Source organism: Protomyctophum parallelum, assembly GCF_964188405.1.
Source record: "Protomyctophum parallelum genome assembly, chromosome: 5".
In the NCBI taxonomy this organism is placed as follows: Eukaryota; Metazoa; Chordata; class Actinopteri; order Myctophiformes; family Myctophidae; genus Protomyctophum; species Protomyctophum parallelum.
In genome coordinates, this window is record NC_139702.1 from 18,207,226 (window position 1) to 18,224,195 (window position 16,970).

The following is a 16,970-nucleotide window of genomic DNA, read 5'->3' on the forward strand; positions in this document are numbered from 1 at the left end:
TAAATACACAAATACAATAATTTTGCCAGAACTTTCACATGAATATGAAACTAGAGGACCATATTTCACTCCACGTCTTTGGAATTATTTAATGGGTGAGTACAAACGGAGCATTTATCACTTTTAATGCCGCCATGTTGCGCCCAGACAGAAATTAACCTGGGTGTTCTATGGCTCCGTATGTGAAATACTTTGCAATACTGTAACTACAGAGACATTCTAGGGCTAGAGCAAACGGTGATAATACTCACCTCTCCATCATCTTCAGTAGGGTTCCTGGCACTGAAGAAGACCACTGGAAAATATATGCAATAATTTTGTATTATTTGTAATTTTGCTTGTGTGCGTGCGTGTGACAGTGTGACTCCACCCTGTCACTGTTCATGTTTTGCTCATTACATGCCTGTCAGTAGCGCGCACTGGTTAGGTAGGGTATGGACAAACGAAACAACAAACAAAAAATCCCCATCAGCTCTCGGTATATCTCTATATACTATGTATGTATATCAAACATGTTCAAGGGGTTCTGTGGCTTTAAATAGGTGGAAGCCCAGCCGACCACTAACTGGGCCAAAACAACTCCTGTCTGTGGATAGGGATGATTATTTGTCACGAGGGACACTGGACTCTAAAATTAGGACTTTGGAAAACTAAAGGCTTGAGAAAGAAAATATCTACAAGCTTAAATTAATTTAAATGTATGAAAATGTGTTTTGTGCCAAACCCAAGCAGATTTGACATGTTGTGGATCATGTTAACCCCTATCAATTGGTCCTGTCTGGTGGGAGGTGCCATGGGGGATATATAGCTGCAGAGAATTGGTATTCCAGTCATATTTCGGTCTCCGCTGTATGTGTTTGTCACTTATTCTGCACTTGGGGAAATCAACCTTGTTAACTCTGCCCAACTGTGTTGCCTCGCCATCTTTGATGTATATTGGGTCACATACTACCCTCACCTGAGACAGGGGTGTGACAGTGTGTTTGTGTGTATGTTTGACTCACCTTGTGATTTTCTGGTTCTCTTTATGTAGAACATCAGCAGAGCCACCACTGTCACTGCTAACACAACAGCTAATCCTGCAAGCCAACCTAGAAGTGAACATAATTGAGTTAACATGACACCACAGATTGATTATCAGTTTTTTGATAACTGAGAAGAGTCTACTCTACATGTATAGGCCAAAATGCCAAAATGCTGAAGGGTGGTGAAGTTGGGTGGGTCTTTCAGTAGATGCATGATGCTCAGTGACATGTGACGTCATACTGTAGAAGGTATAGGTTTGTTTCCCTGCTCACATTTTTGAGCGGTGCCCACTGCCCAGTGTGCCCACCCTCCCTATGTCTGTCTGTTTAGAGTACGACCTATTGACCCTGCTGTTGCAAATTGTATACATCATTAATATTTTGTTTGAGTAAACAGACTCGCATACCAGCGCCTGAAGATGAGTAATTGGATTCATGAAGCATGGTTGTTGTGGATACGTTGGAGAGTCCTGTAGAAATATCAGGATGTTCAAGTGTAGTGGCAGTGGCCATCTTAACTGTTGTAACGAGAGCTGAAAGCATGTTGAATGAATCAAGAAAATGTGATGAAGTCATTATGTTTCTATTCCTTACATTTCTATTAGTATTTCGACACAATAATGAATCATTTCAACTGACTTACCATCTTTAACATCAAGATGCACTTTTATGAATTCATCTGTAACTAGTGTTCTCTCCAGTCCACACACAAATGTTTTATCTGACTTCTTGAGTTTAGTGATGGATACCTCTAACTTTTTTCCTGAGTTTCTTATATGTATTCTATTGTTTTCTGCAGTCTTTCCAGATTCTGCCATGACAATGATGTCTGTTGCTTTGTGGCATGGATTTGCACAGAGGTATAATGTATAACCCCCGGTGAACCAGGTCCATTTATCCCAGGAACAGGCGAAAGACACATCACTCCCAACATAACCAGTTATGCGGAGATCTGTTGTCTCCACAATACTCCACACTATAGTACAAGAGGTAAGCAAGAATACAGCTCATCAGTATCAGTATGGCACACAACGTATTGACAACATGATGTGATGTGAGGTGTGTATTTTTGCAGAAGGTTTCTAGATGTTCTATTCTACACAACAGTTGACAGACAAAGACAGAGACATTGAGAGCATCATACATTACAGACACTCAGAGACAGAGACAACCACACAGGCAGAGAGACATATGAAAACAAGCTGAGGTTACTCACCACCAGAAAGCAAACCGTAAATGCACACATATATTCTCATGATGACAACAAGCTGCCAATGACTTGATGTCAAATTCTGTCTCCCGAGGATATGTGGCTTCCTCATACATTGGCGTTGGCTTCACTTCTACATTGGGAGTGACACTGCATGTACAGTCAATCAAACCCAACCCCATCGCCAACCCTGGGATTGTACATGAAGAGACAGCCCACAACAAACTTTAATAATAGACAACTGTACCAGATCATTTTAAATCGTAGCAGAAAACAGGCATCCATGTATAGTTGGATTTTAGTTCCTCAAATTCTCCATTTAAAATCAAATCAATAAATGTTAACAAGTTCAGAATTGCATTTTTGTATGTTGTACTACAGTACTATTATAAACGCCTCTATATCTTATGAAACAAATCCCGGCCGGTGCAACACTTTACTTTAAGTTACAACCAAATTAACCAATCTCCAAATTAACTTCATGATTCTGTATGTCCCCATAAGTATGATTTATTCTTAGAGATTAATCTATTTCTGACTGTCATGAAATGCCAGAATTTCGTCACAGTTTTTGTTCTCGTGTCTTACAGCATCATTGAGTCAGTTCTGTTCATTTTTGGCTTCTCAGGGAACAAAAGGCTTCTTTGACTCTCTCACTCTCTAAAACAGGAAACATGGACATCAACCTGACCACAACATCCACCTGAAGAAACAATTCTCATACTAGTAGTAGTAGAGTCCTGCCTCAAAGCAGACCGGAGGTAGAAAACTGTCGTTCCCTGATGCCATCGCTAGGGACACAGGCATCAGTAAGCATGCAGGAACTGGGGATGGCAATGAAGGACCGGGAAGTCTGGCGTAATATTGTGAAATCCACGATCTCGACCGCGGTCGAAAAATGATGATGATGACATCAATCAATTGATTTATCAATTGGTTTATTTTATAGGCTATTATAGGCTCGGGGGTCGGAAATTCAAGGGGCCCCACCAAATCTCTGCATGTGTCCTCATCACAGTTATAATATATCTATGGAGCGGATGAGGAGCGACAGCCCCGCCCCGCGGCCGATATCCACTTCAATGGAAGTTGCTCAGTGGCAGTTTGAAGGACCCGGGTAGTAACCCTCGAGCGTTGATTGGTTGGCTCCTATGATAGTATCCCTCACGCTGTTCTTGTGGTACCTCTATGTCACATCCTACGTCGTAGATTTATTCATAAATGTGGGGTTTGGTCTATCAATAAAGGTCTAGGTGTCTTTACTGTCTACCCTAATAAAAATCATCAGCCTTAACATTGTTTTTTACAGTAAATGAGAACCTAAACTATTTTCAAACTATCTTCATAAATGGTCACTAATGCTTATTATATTATGGTAAAAAAATGTATGTACAGTGTGTCTCAGAGGGGGGGGGGGGGCTATATGGCTATATACAGTAGGATACAAGTGTCCTCGTCGGTAAGCAGGTCATTTCAAACAATGCACACACACACACACACACACACACACACACACACACACACACACACACACACACACACACACACACACACACACACACACACACACACACACACACACACACACGCATACAGTGTGAGAAATGTCAGTTTAAAAAAAGAAGCACCAAGAAACCGGGAAATGAGTAAGCAGCACGGTTTCCTGTCATTTGAGGGAGGTTGTCATAGATACAGTTCTAACAACCACGTGAGGAAGGTTGTCATACTAACACTGTGTGAAAACATAAGTGCGTGTATGTGTTACTCACTGGGGCAGGGGGCTCATCTCCAACACAATTGGACATAAATATGTTGGCCAGTTTATGTGTTTCATGAGTCAGGAGTCGACTGTCACAGTATCTAGAGAGATTTGTTAATCCCCAGGTCAATGATTTTTCCGATCTGTTCAATTGTGTGCTCATCTGTTAAGAGCTTTGAACGGTGACTAATCTGCAACTGTGCGAATGTATCATCCTAGAATGTGTCCAGAGTTATTAAAATAGTGTTATTTTAATACATTTGTATCTTCTTTCATTTAAAAAGAAGTTATGTTTATATTATTATTACATTATCTTTCACTGGAATAATCTTCCAAATATCCAGCCCACATAAATATGTTGTGTGATCACTTCTCCAACTACCATTTTTAGTATTCCAAATACCAGTTCACTAGGAAAGACCAAGCATCAGACATAAGAACCTTTTAGATGGTTTATTGAATAGACGTGGCGTTTATGGACACGTGACCATCCAGGGGCATCACTACACACGAACGTGGGGGGGGGGCGACGAACATCTAAGGTCATCGCCGGACGCAAGCGTGCAGCGTGCGGCTTAGACTATGTACAGCCCCCGACTAATACTATAACGTGCCCCCGACTATGTACAGCATAGGACGTTAGAGAGACTGAGTATGTCTATGACAACCTCCCTTACATGACAGGAAACTGCTTAGTGCTGCCTATACGCTTCCTGTTTTTGTTGCCGTCGGGTGGAAACCTTGTATGTCCAAAACCATCCTATTTTCATAACCTTTTTTAGTTTTTGTGGCTTTCGCCTTTATTTTATATTTTTTTTATAGAGGGATAGACAGGAGATGGGGGGATGGGTGACACGCAGTAAAGACCGTCGGGATCGGGAGTCGAACCCGTGGTACACTGCCAGACTGGACTACCAGCCAGGGTGCGTGGACCGCTGAGCCACGGCCTAGGCCTATTCTCACTACTTTTGTATGACACAATTATGATGAAGTAATGCATCAATGTACGAAAGAAAACTTAAAAAGCTTAAATATATGGAGATACTAGGTTAACTGGCCGACAACCACGTTATGATAAACGTTTCTCACACGAGGGGGAAGATTTACTGTTTGGAGAGAGTTGACAATTCACAGGAAAGAGGGGTCGGGTGCATGTTGGTTTTCTTCTCTGTTTGGTCCACACAACCGCAGCCGGAAATAACATGCACAGCTCTGTCACGATGACAATGGAAACAGCAGCTTTGTGGTGCTGAGCAGTGGAGATTCTCATTTCTCATGCCATTCAAGCAGTGTTGCCAAGTCTGCCTATAATAAGTGACTTTGGGCTTTTTCCCCCTGTAAAGTAGCTTGTATTGTAAAATAACGATTTGCATTCTTATATTCTGCAACCAACAGTGGTTCCCAAAAACTTTCATGGCAATTTTCACCCCTAGATGTATTTTAGCCATGGACCCCCATCTGAACATGTTCTGACATACCAGTGCTGTATGTATTCACTCACATATTTTCTATGTATTTTCTAATATAGTAGATCTTGAAGCTCACAATGTGTTGCATCATAACATGCTGTGGCCATGTAGGCCGGCTCTCTTCAAATTTTGTTTTAATTTAGCTGGGGACCCCTTGGAAGTTGGAACCCACCTGGAGGTCCCACTTTGAGAACCACTGCTAAAATTATAAATACAAATAAAAATAAATCACTGAAGTGAAAGAATTATACAATCCATACACTGTAGCATCTCTGAGGTCTTCCACCTTCAAACGTCTCACTCCACAGCCAATAACACAATCTCTATTCCATTCCATCTCAGGTCAGCTTCATCTTCTGCAATTCATTGATTGCATGGAGTTGAAAAACTAATTTAGCACATTATCGATCCAAAAGAAAGCATTTGGCATGCAGGAAATAAATAAATAATCAATAATAATATTTTTAAATCATCAAACAATGCTTATGACATAACACAAATGGGTCCAGACTGGAGTGAAATATCAGGCAGTGAATCATTGCAGCTCACTGGTGCCTACAGTATTAAGGGATTACTACAAAGGATTTGTTAGTCCCTGAGGATAGCATACATAGAGAGGAAGGCCCCATATTGAGAAGTGGGTTTGATCTCAAGGTCGTCGGCTCCAAATCCCCACAAAGGGCCGGGATCAGATGAAAGTTGGTGGGAAAAAAGGGAACGAGAAACCTTCCCCTCCTTCAATAACTTCTCGAGGTGATCTGGAACAAGATTCTTAACCATGCACCCACGCCCCAGCATTTCCTCATATGACAATCATAAAAAAAGAAGAAGCCACTTGTTTGATGTTAATGTATTTTCATTATTGTTGAATTTTTTTGCTTATAATTACGAAATAAAGATGCCGGGTTGAAACAGTAGGAGACTGCTGGTCGTCTCAAAGTGGGGAAAAAGGTTGAATGAAAATCAGGTGATATGTTGCACGCAGAACTTAATATGTAATGTTGAGGAATGTGTGTACATTAACCACTTAAGCCCTATACAGTACTAGGGTTGGGATTCGGAACCGGGTCCATTTCAGACCCGGTTCCGACATTGCGGATCCGGAGCCGGTTCAATCGTTTTTGAGTGGTGCAACCACTCCTACAACCAGCAATGTCCGTGCGTATGCCTGTGTATCTGAGCCTGTGTTCATGAGCACGAGTATATGACTTATTAGTACCAGTAGGGGGCGTCAGAAACAGAGAGGTGCTGCTCTGTTGCCTGCTAATGACAGAGAGAGAGAGAGAGAGAGAGAGAGAGAGAGAGAGAGGTGTGTGTGTGTGTGTGGGGGGGGGGGGGGGGGGGAATTGCACCACTCAGTTCACAAGGGTGTGATTTTTTTATTAACGGTTTCCCAAACGGTTCTCATCAGTCGTCATTTAGCTCCGCTGTGTCTGTGCACGCATGCAAGCAGAGCCAAGTTACCTACATTAACATGAGTGAGTAGATTAATCTTGTGACTCGTGTAGGCGTATTGATTTTGAGATGTTTCCTCAATGTGGACGTGCAACTGGTGAAAGTTGCAACAACCTTTGCAGGAAACTATGGCATCGCATTTATTGCTCTTTGCGATGAGTGAGTGAGTGGGGCGGATAACACTGTTCTGTGCATTCAGCGAGAACGCCAATGACTCGACGTCTTTCTGTCTGAATCACGTTAACTATAGAGCCATGAATTAAATAAAAATCAATTTGTCTGCACTTATTTTTACAACTTATAAGCAACTCAACTGCTTTTGATTTGGCTCTAAATGAATCGCGCAACTGTTGAGAGCCCAGCATTTAGGTGCATATACCTCCATAGATTGATTACTTTATAAACAGTTTGCAGAAAAAAGCACAGGAACGTAGCCTACATTTCAATACAAGGTCTGCTAAGAGGATTTTATAACCCAAGAAAACACTATGGCTTGTTTCCATTAGGGTAACTGGGGTCCTTCATAAATTTATCCAAACATTAAAGACACAACATTTGTCACCACAACAATATCATTATTGCAATGTGTACTGTATATTTAATATACAGTACAAATTGCAACAATGATATTGTTGTGGTGGCTAGCTGGTGGTGGTGAAGTTTAAATAATAGTGCCACCTCACAATTGTAAAGTGCAAATACAATACTTAAATTTGTGTTTATTAAAGATGGAGTGCCACAATTTTTGTATTTTTCCAGTTTTTCATGTGTCTATGAGGTGACAGTATATACTTCATTAGACACCCTGGAGTCGTTTTTAACTTTGTATTTAGGAGGCTAAACCTTGACAGTCGGCCAATGAAATAAACAGTAATATAGTGACATCACATTATCAGCCCCTCCCACCTTTATCATACAACTACAGCTGTGGGTGCGGCTTCAGTTCAGGTGGATCACCACCCATCACCACACACAAGGCAAACTAGGCATACCTAATGAACTGGTGGGCGTGCCCACATAAAAACAACATTTTAACAAATACTGTACACTTTTTTGAAAAAGAAAAAAACTCCTTAAAATAACAATAAGACCTGATGATCATGTTTTGGGGTGGAGAAAAATCACGGCCCTCCATCTTTAAGTACTTGGTTAGGTTAGTTATAATATAAGCATAATATATGTCAGAAAAAAAGGGGAAAAAATAATATTAGGAACCGTTAAGAGGGATCTGGTAAGGATCAGGAACCGTTCAAATCCTAACAAATCCCAACCCTATACAGTTACAGTACAGTAGGTTACTTTGTTGTATGACATGTTACCTATAATGACATGCCCAAAATAGGGAGGCCAGAGTGAAAGTGGTTCATTTCAATCACTGACAACAAGCAATCAAGTCCAAGTGTGTCCTTAGCGATTGAGGCTGTTAACATTCAGCTTATCTCTGTAATCCTATCATTAACAATACATCATTTGCATTCCCCCTGAGTACCATTATTTTCAACATCAAGAGTCTTCATTATTCTCAGATTTAGGAACATAAAAGGATTGATGAAAAAAGGTTAATTCCACATCTACTGAAGACTCCAGAGACATTGCCTTATAAACATTATTGTTTTATTTAATTTTTTTAAATTTTCATTTTATTTTATTGATATCGTTATATACATGGCATAATTTGTGCTTTATTTTTTATTATCAAGAATAAAACCGTTAACGGGACATTGGGAAATTAAAGATTAAACTTGGAGTGAATTGTCTTTTCAGGTGGATGTACAGCAAACCGGGAGAGGAAAGTTGTTACAGACGGAGACGTAATCAGAGAGTTCTGTCCATGGAGATGAGCGGCCGGTCCACTGAGGGCGGTTCTATAGCGTTCAGACCGTGATGCGTGATTTAGACCCAGTTGCGTGCCAGCGTCGGAAATAGCAGATCTACAAGCTCGTAGATCTGCTATTTCCGGCACGCAACATGATGCGCAACAAAGTGTAAATCAGGCATGATGTGCTTTTACCAACAGCAGCAAAGGCACCTGTGTATACTGTAACTTGTAAAACAAAAAAAGTTGTATTTAATAATGTACGACTGCAGGGCCTGACTATCAATGGACTCCATCCATGTCCCTTCTCTTCCGTCCTGCTTGCTGTACAATGCCCTGTGATGTCCCATCCACGGTGGCGTCTGAGACGGACAGAAACAGAAAACAACCCAAAAAATATTGACTTTTCGTTTAAATAATAATAATAATAATATTAAATTTGATTATTTTTGATAGATCAGTTTTTTTGCTCTGTTTTTATGGGATTTCTTTATTTGGAAGAAGAGGGCTTTTGATTTTCACACGCCTTGCTTGTTCGGGGTATTCCTGATGTTTCGTCTTTGCTTGGAATGGCAGGAGAGGAGGAGAAGACAGGAGGACATGAGGGACAGAGTAGGTGAGGTTGAGAAAGTAAAGGATGGCATGGGAACTCTGAAGCAGAGGATGGAATGACCAGGGCTATTATAGATCACCCATTCTTGAGATAAGGGACAAAACCTTTTTCAAACTAGACTTTTTAAGATACATTCAAATCAAATAGATGTATTTGTAGACACAGGTCTCAACTACCAATCTTGAGAAGGAACAGGTTTTTCACATAACATTTCTTTCTAAAATGGGACATTTATGCACTTAATACCTGATTCATGTCAACTCCGTCAGACACACTAAAATCCCTTTTAATTTAATTTGATAATTTCAACAATAATATAAAGTCCTCAGTTATCTTATAATGGCTTTCAGTAATCAAGTTAAGTAATACAATTATTTTAATATTGTTTTGTTCCAATATCACACTATTATGAAATATCCAATTTCTCAAATCCGTCATTTCAACCTTTATTTTCAATATTATAACATGAAAACCATGTAAAAATAATAAGTATCATCATTACGTATCATTTCAGTTGGTGTTTCAATACATAAGCACAAAAGATGTAACATCGAATTTTCTATTTCTTTGGAAATTAACAAAAACATCAGGGGACGAACGTCTGACGGAGTTGACGAACATCTGACGGAGTTGACAAGTTTAACTGATTTAGGTTCTAGACCACCTAGGATCTTGATTCTGGTGACTAATCCCACATTTTCAAGGATGAGGAATACAGTGGTACTATTTATATTGGCCCTGTGACCATGGCAGCCATTTTCAAAATGGCCGCCACCTGCTGTTATTTTACAATAATTCAAGTTCTACACCACCTAGGATCTTGATTCTGGTGACTAATCATACATTTTCAAGGATGTGGGATACATTGTTACTATTTAGATTTGTCCTGTGACCATGGTAGACATTTTTCAAAATGGCCGCCAACTTTCTGTTATTTCCCAATAACTCAAGTTCTACACCACCTAGGATCTTGATTCTGGTGACTAATCCTACATTTTCAAGGAGGAGGAATACAGTTGTACTATTTAGATTTATCCTGTGACAATGGCAGCCATTTTCAAAAATGGTGGACCTGCTATTACTTTACCAATTTAGTCAGGTTATATTATCAGAATAATGTCAAATCTGTGAATACATTTCTTACCAAGAATTATTTCACCAGTGTGTTTGTAAAGGTTTCTACTAACATATCCCACATTGGTTTCTATTGAACCACGTACCCTAGGGGCATTTTTGACAGCTGCTGAAAGTTGGGTACCATACCAAGTGGCTATGGCCAAACTAGGGAGTCTATGGCCAAACTAGGAGTCAAACCCCTTGGGCTAAATTCGGCCATATATCCACTTGCCCAAATGTGCTGACCTCTTTTTGTGATGACGGCTATGGCCGTTTTCAGCCCAAGGAGTGTTCTTCGTGCATAGCTAATGCTTGGAATGCATTCAGAATCATGAAAACTCCCTAGTTTGACATGTCACATGGCATAATGAACATTTTGCCTTATATAGGTTGTTGATGGTACCCCAACTTTCAGCAGCTGTCAAAAGTTCCCCTAGGGTGGTTGAATATAAAGCAATGTGGGATATGTTAGTAGACACCCTTCCAAACACATTGGTGAAGGAAATTCTTGATAAGGAATTTATTACCAGATTGTATTAATATCCCCTGACTAACTCATCTTCTAGACCACCTAGACCCGACTTCACCAACAGAGACCCGATTGACACCTAAACAACAAGTTTGGACAGCCCCACCAATTAGTGTTACGGAAAATAGCAAGTGTCTACCCTAGGCCCAGAGGGAGACACAGAACTTAGATGCGGCTCACATGTTGCACGACTCCTCAACAAGCTGCCACCAGAGATGAGAGCTGAATTCTGCCGCACAATGCCCAGGAGCAACCAACACCATGTTGGAGTTCTCTGAGTGGTTGAAGCACGAGTCCTAGCCATATAGCCTGTGCAAAGGCAAACACCTTGAAGACCTGCTTGAGGTGAACAGTGAGCAGTGAACAGTGAGCGAAAGACTGAAGACAGAAGATCTGCCTTCAGGACTATCAGGCAGGATGTGCAGACACTGAAGGCATCAGTGTCGTTCTGTGTCCACAGCATGTCAACCAAAGCAATGTTACCAAATCAAAGGAGCCTTCACCTCAAGTCACCTGGGGCTGGGTGAGCAATCGTATCCTGTATCTAGCCTCACAACTAAATACAGACACTTGGCCAGACTGCCGTTTGAAAGGGTCAAACCATTCATCCTGATTGGGGAAGACCACCCCACCTAATCACACCAACCGAACAAGTGAGGTTGGGGCCTTCAGGTGGGCCAGAAGCCATCTGCACAAGACTGGGCTGGACCCTGCAGGAAAGCAATCTCCAGCCAAGACAATGTAAGTTGACTATAACAGAGCCCCAGAACACAGAGCTCATGAGAAGGATGGAGAAACACTGGCAGGAGGCCACCAAGATACAACGCCACACTGCAGTGGCCAGTGAAGTCAAACTGTGTGTCTGTACCTGAAAGGGACAAGTCAAAGGCCAGAAAGCCCACCTCCTTTTAATGTCCTGTCAGTAGCAACTCAACCTGCACCTGAAATAAGCCCTGACCCCTCCCAGAGAAAGTTCATCCTTGAAAATGTAATGATTAGTCACCAGAATCAAGATCCTTGGTGGTCTAAAACTTGAGTTATGGTAAAATAACAGCAGGTTGGTGGTCATTTTGAAAAACAATGGCTGCCATGGTCACAGGACAAATCTAAATAGTAGCACTGTATTCCTCATCTTTTAAAATGTATTATTAGTCGCCAGAATCAAGATCCTAGGTGGTCTAAAACTTGAGTTATTGTAAAATAACAGCAGATGGCGGCCATTTTGAAAAACAATGGCTGCCATGGTCACAGGACAAATCTAAATAGTACCAATGTATCCCACATCCTTGAAAATTTATGATTAGTCACCAGAATCAAGATCCTAGATGGTGTAGAACTTGAGTTATTGTAAAATAACAGCAGGTGGCGGCCATTTTGAAAAACAATGGCTGCCATGGTCACAGGGAAAATCTAAATTGTACCACTGTATCCCTCATCCTTGAAAATGTAGTCTTAGTCACCAGAATCAAGATCCTAGGTGGTGTAGAACTTGAGTTATTGTAAAATAACATCAGGTGGCGGCAATTTTGGAAAATGGCTGCCATGGTCACCACGAGACAAATCTGTGATGGCCCTATAGCCAAAATGTTCCTTAAGGCATGCTCTAACTGTGTGCCAAATTAGAATACGTCCCATTATTCAAAAACTATAATTTTATTGTTTTAGGAACACTTTTGTCAACTCCGTCAGATACATGTCAACTCCGTCAGACACAAAACCTGGCGGAGTTGACGTCTGACGGAGTTGACAAAATGTCATTTGTTTTCATCTTAACCCTCTGTAGTACAATGTAGCCATTTTGTTTTTGCTTCATTTGTTAGCTAAACCTAACCCTAAACTAAAATAATAAACATTATTTTGGAATTCTTAACAAAGATCATTATAATGTCCTGACGGAGTTGACATGTAAAAGCTGTGACCTCATTCATATCAACATTGTTTGTTTAAAATATCAAACAATTGAATGCTTGTCAGACCAGGTGCTCCACTGTTGCAACAAATATAAACGGGACTTGGAAAAGGAGTCTTCAGGCTAAATCTGTCGACAATATCTTCTGATTAATTTAAGACTTTTAAAAAACCTGACGGAGTTGACGGGAGACGTGGGACACACATTTGATATGAGATATCTAATGGAAAATATAAATTAAAATTAACTGTGTATATTGTTTGCTATGTTGTTGACAATCTACTTTAATTTAGTATGTATATTTATGTGATTGTGACAGTATTAGACACTTTTTTAGCAGTTTGAAATTGTGACCACTTGCTGGGGACAGACTAAATACAGGCATTTTTGGGTACAGTGCCTGCTTTTAACTAATTCAGATGGCATATGAAAACAACTATAATTAAATTAATGGCATAATAATACACAACTGTATTACATTTAACTTTGCAAGTGCTTTTATTTTTATGAATTAATTTATTTTTAACATAAATAAGGCTCTTATGTGTGGGACATGTTTTTTCCACTTTTGTCCCTCATCTCAAGAATGAGTGAGTTACTAAAACTAAAAAAGAGAAGTCATGTTTTGTAATCTCAAACTAAAACCTAAAGCTAACGTTGAAAATAAATTAAAGACTACTATAAAAAACTAAAAAACATTGCGAAACTATGCACTCATCCATCCATCTTCTACCTCTTTAGCTGGAGTTGGGCCACAGAGCTAACAGAGCAGAGAATCCCCCAGACTTCCCTCTCCTGGTCCACATTAGAGTATAGATCCTGAGGCGTTCCCAGGCCAGTGCGGAGATACTAATTGGGGTGGCTGTGGCTCAGGAGGTAGAGCAGGCCGTCTAATGATCTGAGGGTCGGCAGTTTGAAACTCGGCTCCTCCTGTCCACATGTCGAAGTGTCCTTTCCTTGGGTACGGACAATGAACCCCGCATTGCCTCCAATGATTTGGTAGGTGCTAGCTTGCCGTGAGGACACTATGGGGTCGACTGTTCGCCACGTCACTGCCCAATGTATGAATGAATGGCTCTTTGAGTGCTTAGAAAAGTGCTATAAAATGTAATCCAATAATTAAACTCTAAAACAAAAGAGAATTGTGTGTTAAAAAGTAACAAGAGCCAAAAAAATGCACTCTAAAACAAATTAATATTTCATAACTATAATAACTCTGGAGAGGATAAAACAACGGACAGCAAGAAGGTCATGGGGAGAAGGCTGAAGGGTGTATGTTGATATAAGGAGAGATATAAAGGGAAGGACAGGTTGATGAAAGATGCAGATAATTGGCAGAAAAGGAGAGACCTTGCAGGATGGGTTGATGGCGATGTGTAGGGAGAGAGAGAGAGAGAGAGAGAGAGAGAGAGAGGACTCTGAGTAAGAGAAAAGAGAGAGTAAGAGGGGAAAGGTCACCAAAAATGTCAAGAACAGAAAATAAAATAATTAAAGTGACAAAGATAGAACGGAAAGCTGTAAAATAACATTGCAGGAAAGGATAGTCTGAAGATCGTAAACACGAGAGAGATGGAGTGACAGATTGCAACGAGAAATTCTGGAACAGATGTGATGGAGAGCGGACCTGGCAGATGTTTTTACGACAGAATGGAAACAAAGGTGATGGGGCAAGCGGGTGTGTATCGTTACGCCGAAGCTCCACAGTCCGCCAGCGTCAACGCAGGGAATGTTCCCTTTTTAATTAATGATGAAGGGTGCTCCACTGCTGACGGTTGCATTTGGACGGCGTCACCCATTCGCCCCCGTGCATTTTTTGACACCGTCCAAACGCAATGCAACACAACACACTCAGTGGAGCCACACCCTTAGTCTGAGACGTACCAATAATCCGACACTTCTAACCCTACGCCAAGCCCTAACCCTAACTGCAGGTGAGTCTTAACCGGCCACATAGTGAGACTAACGGGACGTCGGACTAACACATGCCCCCCGACTGAAACGTAAGAATATCTGAGCAAATGGGAGCGAAATGACAGTATGACAAGACAAAAGGACACAAGACCAAAGCAAGGCCAACTGTGAGAAGCAGAGCAGAACGCTACATAATAGAGCTACAAGATCAAACTAAAGATGGAAGAAAAAATTCAGTTATGAAAGCAAAAAAAGGAAAACGGCAGATACTCTTGTTCCATTTGTAGCGGACGGCACATGTTTAAGGAAGCAGGGTCACATTCAGGTGCAGAGTGACGTTGAGGGGTCAACGTTCAGTAGCCAAAGGGTCGAAGGTCGGGACCTAGGGACTAGAAGAAGAGGGGGAAGGCCTTTCTGGTATTGATCGGTCTGTTAGCCAGCCATAGCTTCCCGCTAGGCTAATCCACATCCGTGTCTGTTACACTAGCTCACCGCAAGGCTAGCCTTTAGCCCACCTTAGGTAAGTCTAAAGCAGTCAGAGTATGTGTTTTAGTTTTTTTATTTTAGTTTTGTGGATTTCAAACACACGTTGAACAAACAATGACTTCCTTCCGTTAACAGGGAGTCTTGGCCACTGTCAAGCAACCCCAAATATAATACAGGTTACTTTGGCCAAACTGTCATGGCAGCGACAAATGCGACGGCAGAGTCCCACGGCCTTGTGGTGCGGCCTTTGGAGCTGACTGCGGCGTTGCGCCAAGCCAGCCCGCAGCTCATGTCCATCCACGTCTACTGGCTAGTCTTAGCATCAACGCCAGCGGGTTAACCACGGATTCTATGCATTGGTGGTCCCAGCTAGCGACAGAGCTGGCGACGGTCCATGTTGATTTGACCTGGTGGTCAGCGTTGGCTTTCCCCGTCAAAGCTATTGGTCCATGGTGATTCCATCCAGTCAACTAGTGTTAACTTCAAACTCTGATCCGGTCCGTCCGTCCTGTGCGTTCCCCTCCCGCCCCATTCTCAGCTCCAGAGGCAGAAGTTACTGGTGGTTTGGCAGGTGGAGCCCTTCTCCGCCGGGGACAGGTAGAGCTTGCCGTTGGCACAGGCGCACAACTCGTACACAGTCTGTTTGGTGTAGGTGGTGCCCGCTGGCGCCCCCTCCAGGGGGTCCACTGCACTGCCATGGGGAATGTTGCCCAGCCTGATGGTATGGGCATCTAAAAAGATCTGTAAAGAGAAAGAGAGATGTTTAGCGGTGTAAACAAAAGGCTTTCAATAGGAGATTAGCGCAGACACACAAGAGAGACACCAGAATGAATGAAAAGAAAGGGGAAAAAGGAGCAAAGAGAGAGTGAATGGGAAGGATTTAGGCTGAGAGAGAGAGAGAGAGAGAGAGAGGAGCTCACCAACTGTTTCCAGTCCAAAACTACCAATGGAATATAATTCCAAAATGGATTACAAACCTTATAGACTCAGTGAACACAGTCTTACGATTGAGAAATTCCCCCATAGACAGACCTGGCTCCCACAAGAAGACAGACTATATGCACCCACTGCACACAAAACGAGGTAGAGACTGAGCTACACTTCCTTAACCGTCTGTCCACTGTACCAAGACATCAGAGACATAAATGCTTCCCACGGATTACAATCACCCAAGGAGAGTTTGAAAAACACCAAATGTTTATAACATGTTTAAAACATTGAAATACTGCTGACAACTTTCAAAAGTATAAAACGTCTCCTATATGTGTGATGTGTTTTTAGATGCCCATACCATCAATATGTGTATACGTCGTTTTAAACTTTAACGACGGCAGGACGAAGTTATGGTGTTTGGGCCAAGCAACAATGTGTTTCCTCCCGGTGACTTAGGTCCCCTTGAGCCTTTCTTAAAGCCAACTGCCACCAATCTAGGTGTTAAAATAGACTCTGATCTAAAAATGGACAAACAGGTAAATGAAACAGTCAGAAAGAGCTTCTTCCAGCTTAGAAGGCTGGCAAAGATTAAATCTTGTCTTTCCCGCCCTGTGTTCAAAACTGTGATCCATGCCTTTATGACATCCCTCCTCGACTACTGTAATGCCCTGTATATTGGAGTCAACCAGGCCTCCATCTCTCGCTTACAGTTAGTCCAGAATGCCGCCGCACGGTTGCT

General features: G+C 41.6%; 1 protein-coding gene and 1 long non-coding RNA gene across 3 annotated transcripts in view; both read right to left on the reverse strand.

Annotated features, from left to right (window-relative positions):
• Window positions 1–256: 256 nt before the first annotated feature.
• On the reverse strand, window positions 257–2,361 carry LOC310858940. Its single transcript, XR_014569252.1, has 5 exons — window positions 2,242–2,361; window positions 1,669–2,001; window positions 1,433–1,558; window positions 1,005–1,091; window positions 257–295 (listed from the first exon to the last, which is right to left on the reverse strand). It is a non-coding gene; the product is annotated as an uncharacterized lncRNA (long non-coding RNA).
• Window positions 2,362–15,447: 13,086 nt separating this feature from the next.
• Window positions 15,448–16,970, reverse strand: part of LOC310858707 (zeta-sarcoglycan-like) — a gene marked incomplete at its 5' end in the record, with an annotated part of 557,496 nt that continues 555,973 nt past the window's right edge. For both annotated transcript variants that reach the window (XM_083764948.1, XM_083764949.1), the window contains one exon: window positions 15,448–16,039. In XM_083764948.1, the coding sequence (XP_083621074.1) occupies window positions 15,833–16,039 (207 nt within the window). In that variant the 3' untranslated portion in view covers window positions 15,448–15,832. The remainder of the gene's footprint in view (window positions 16,040–16,970) is intronic.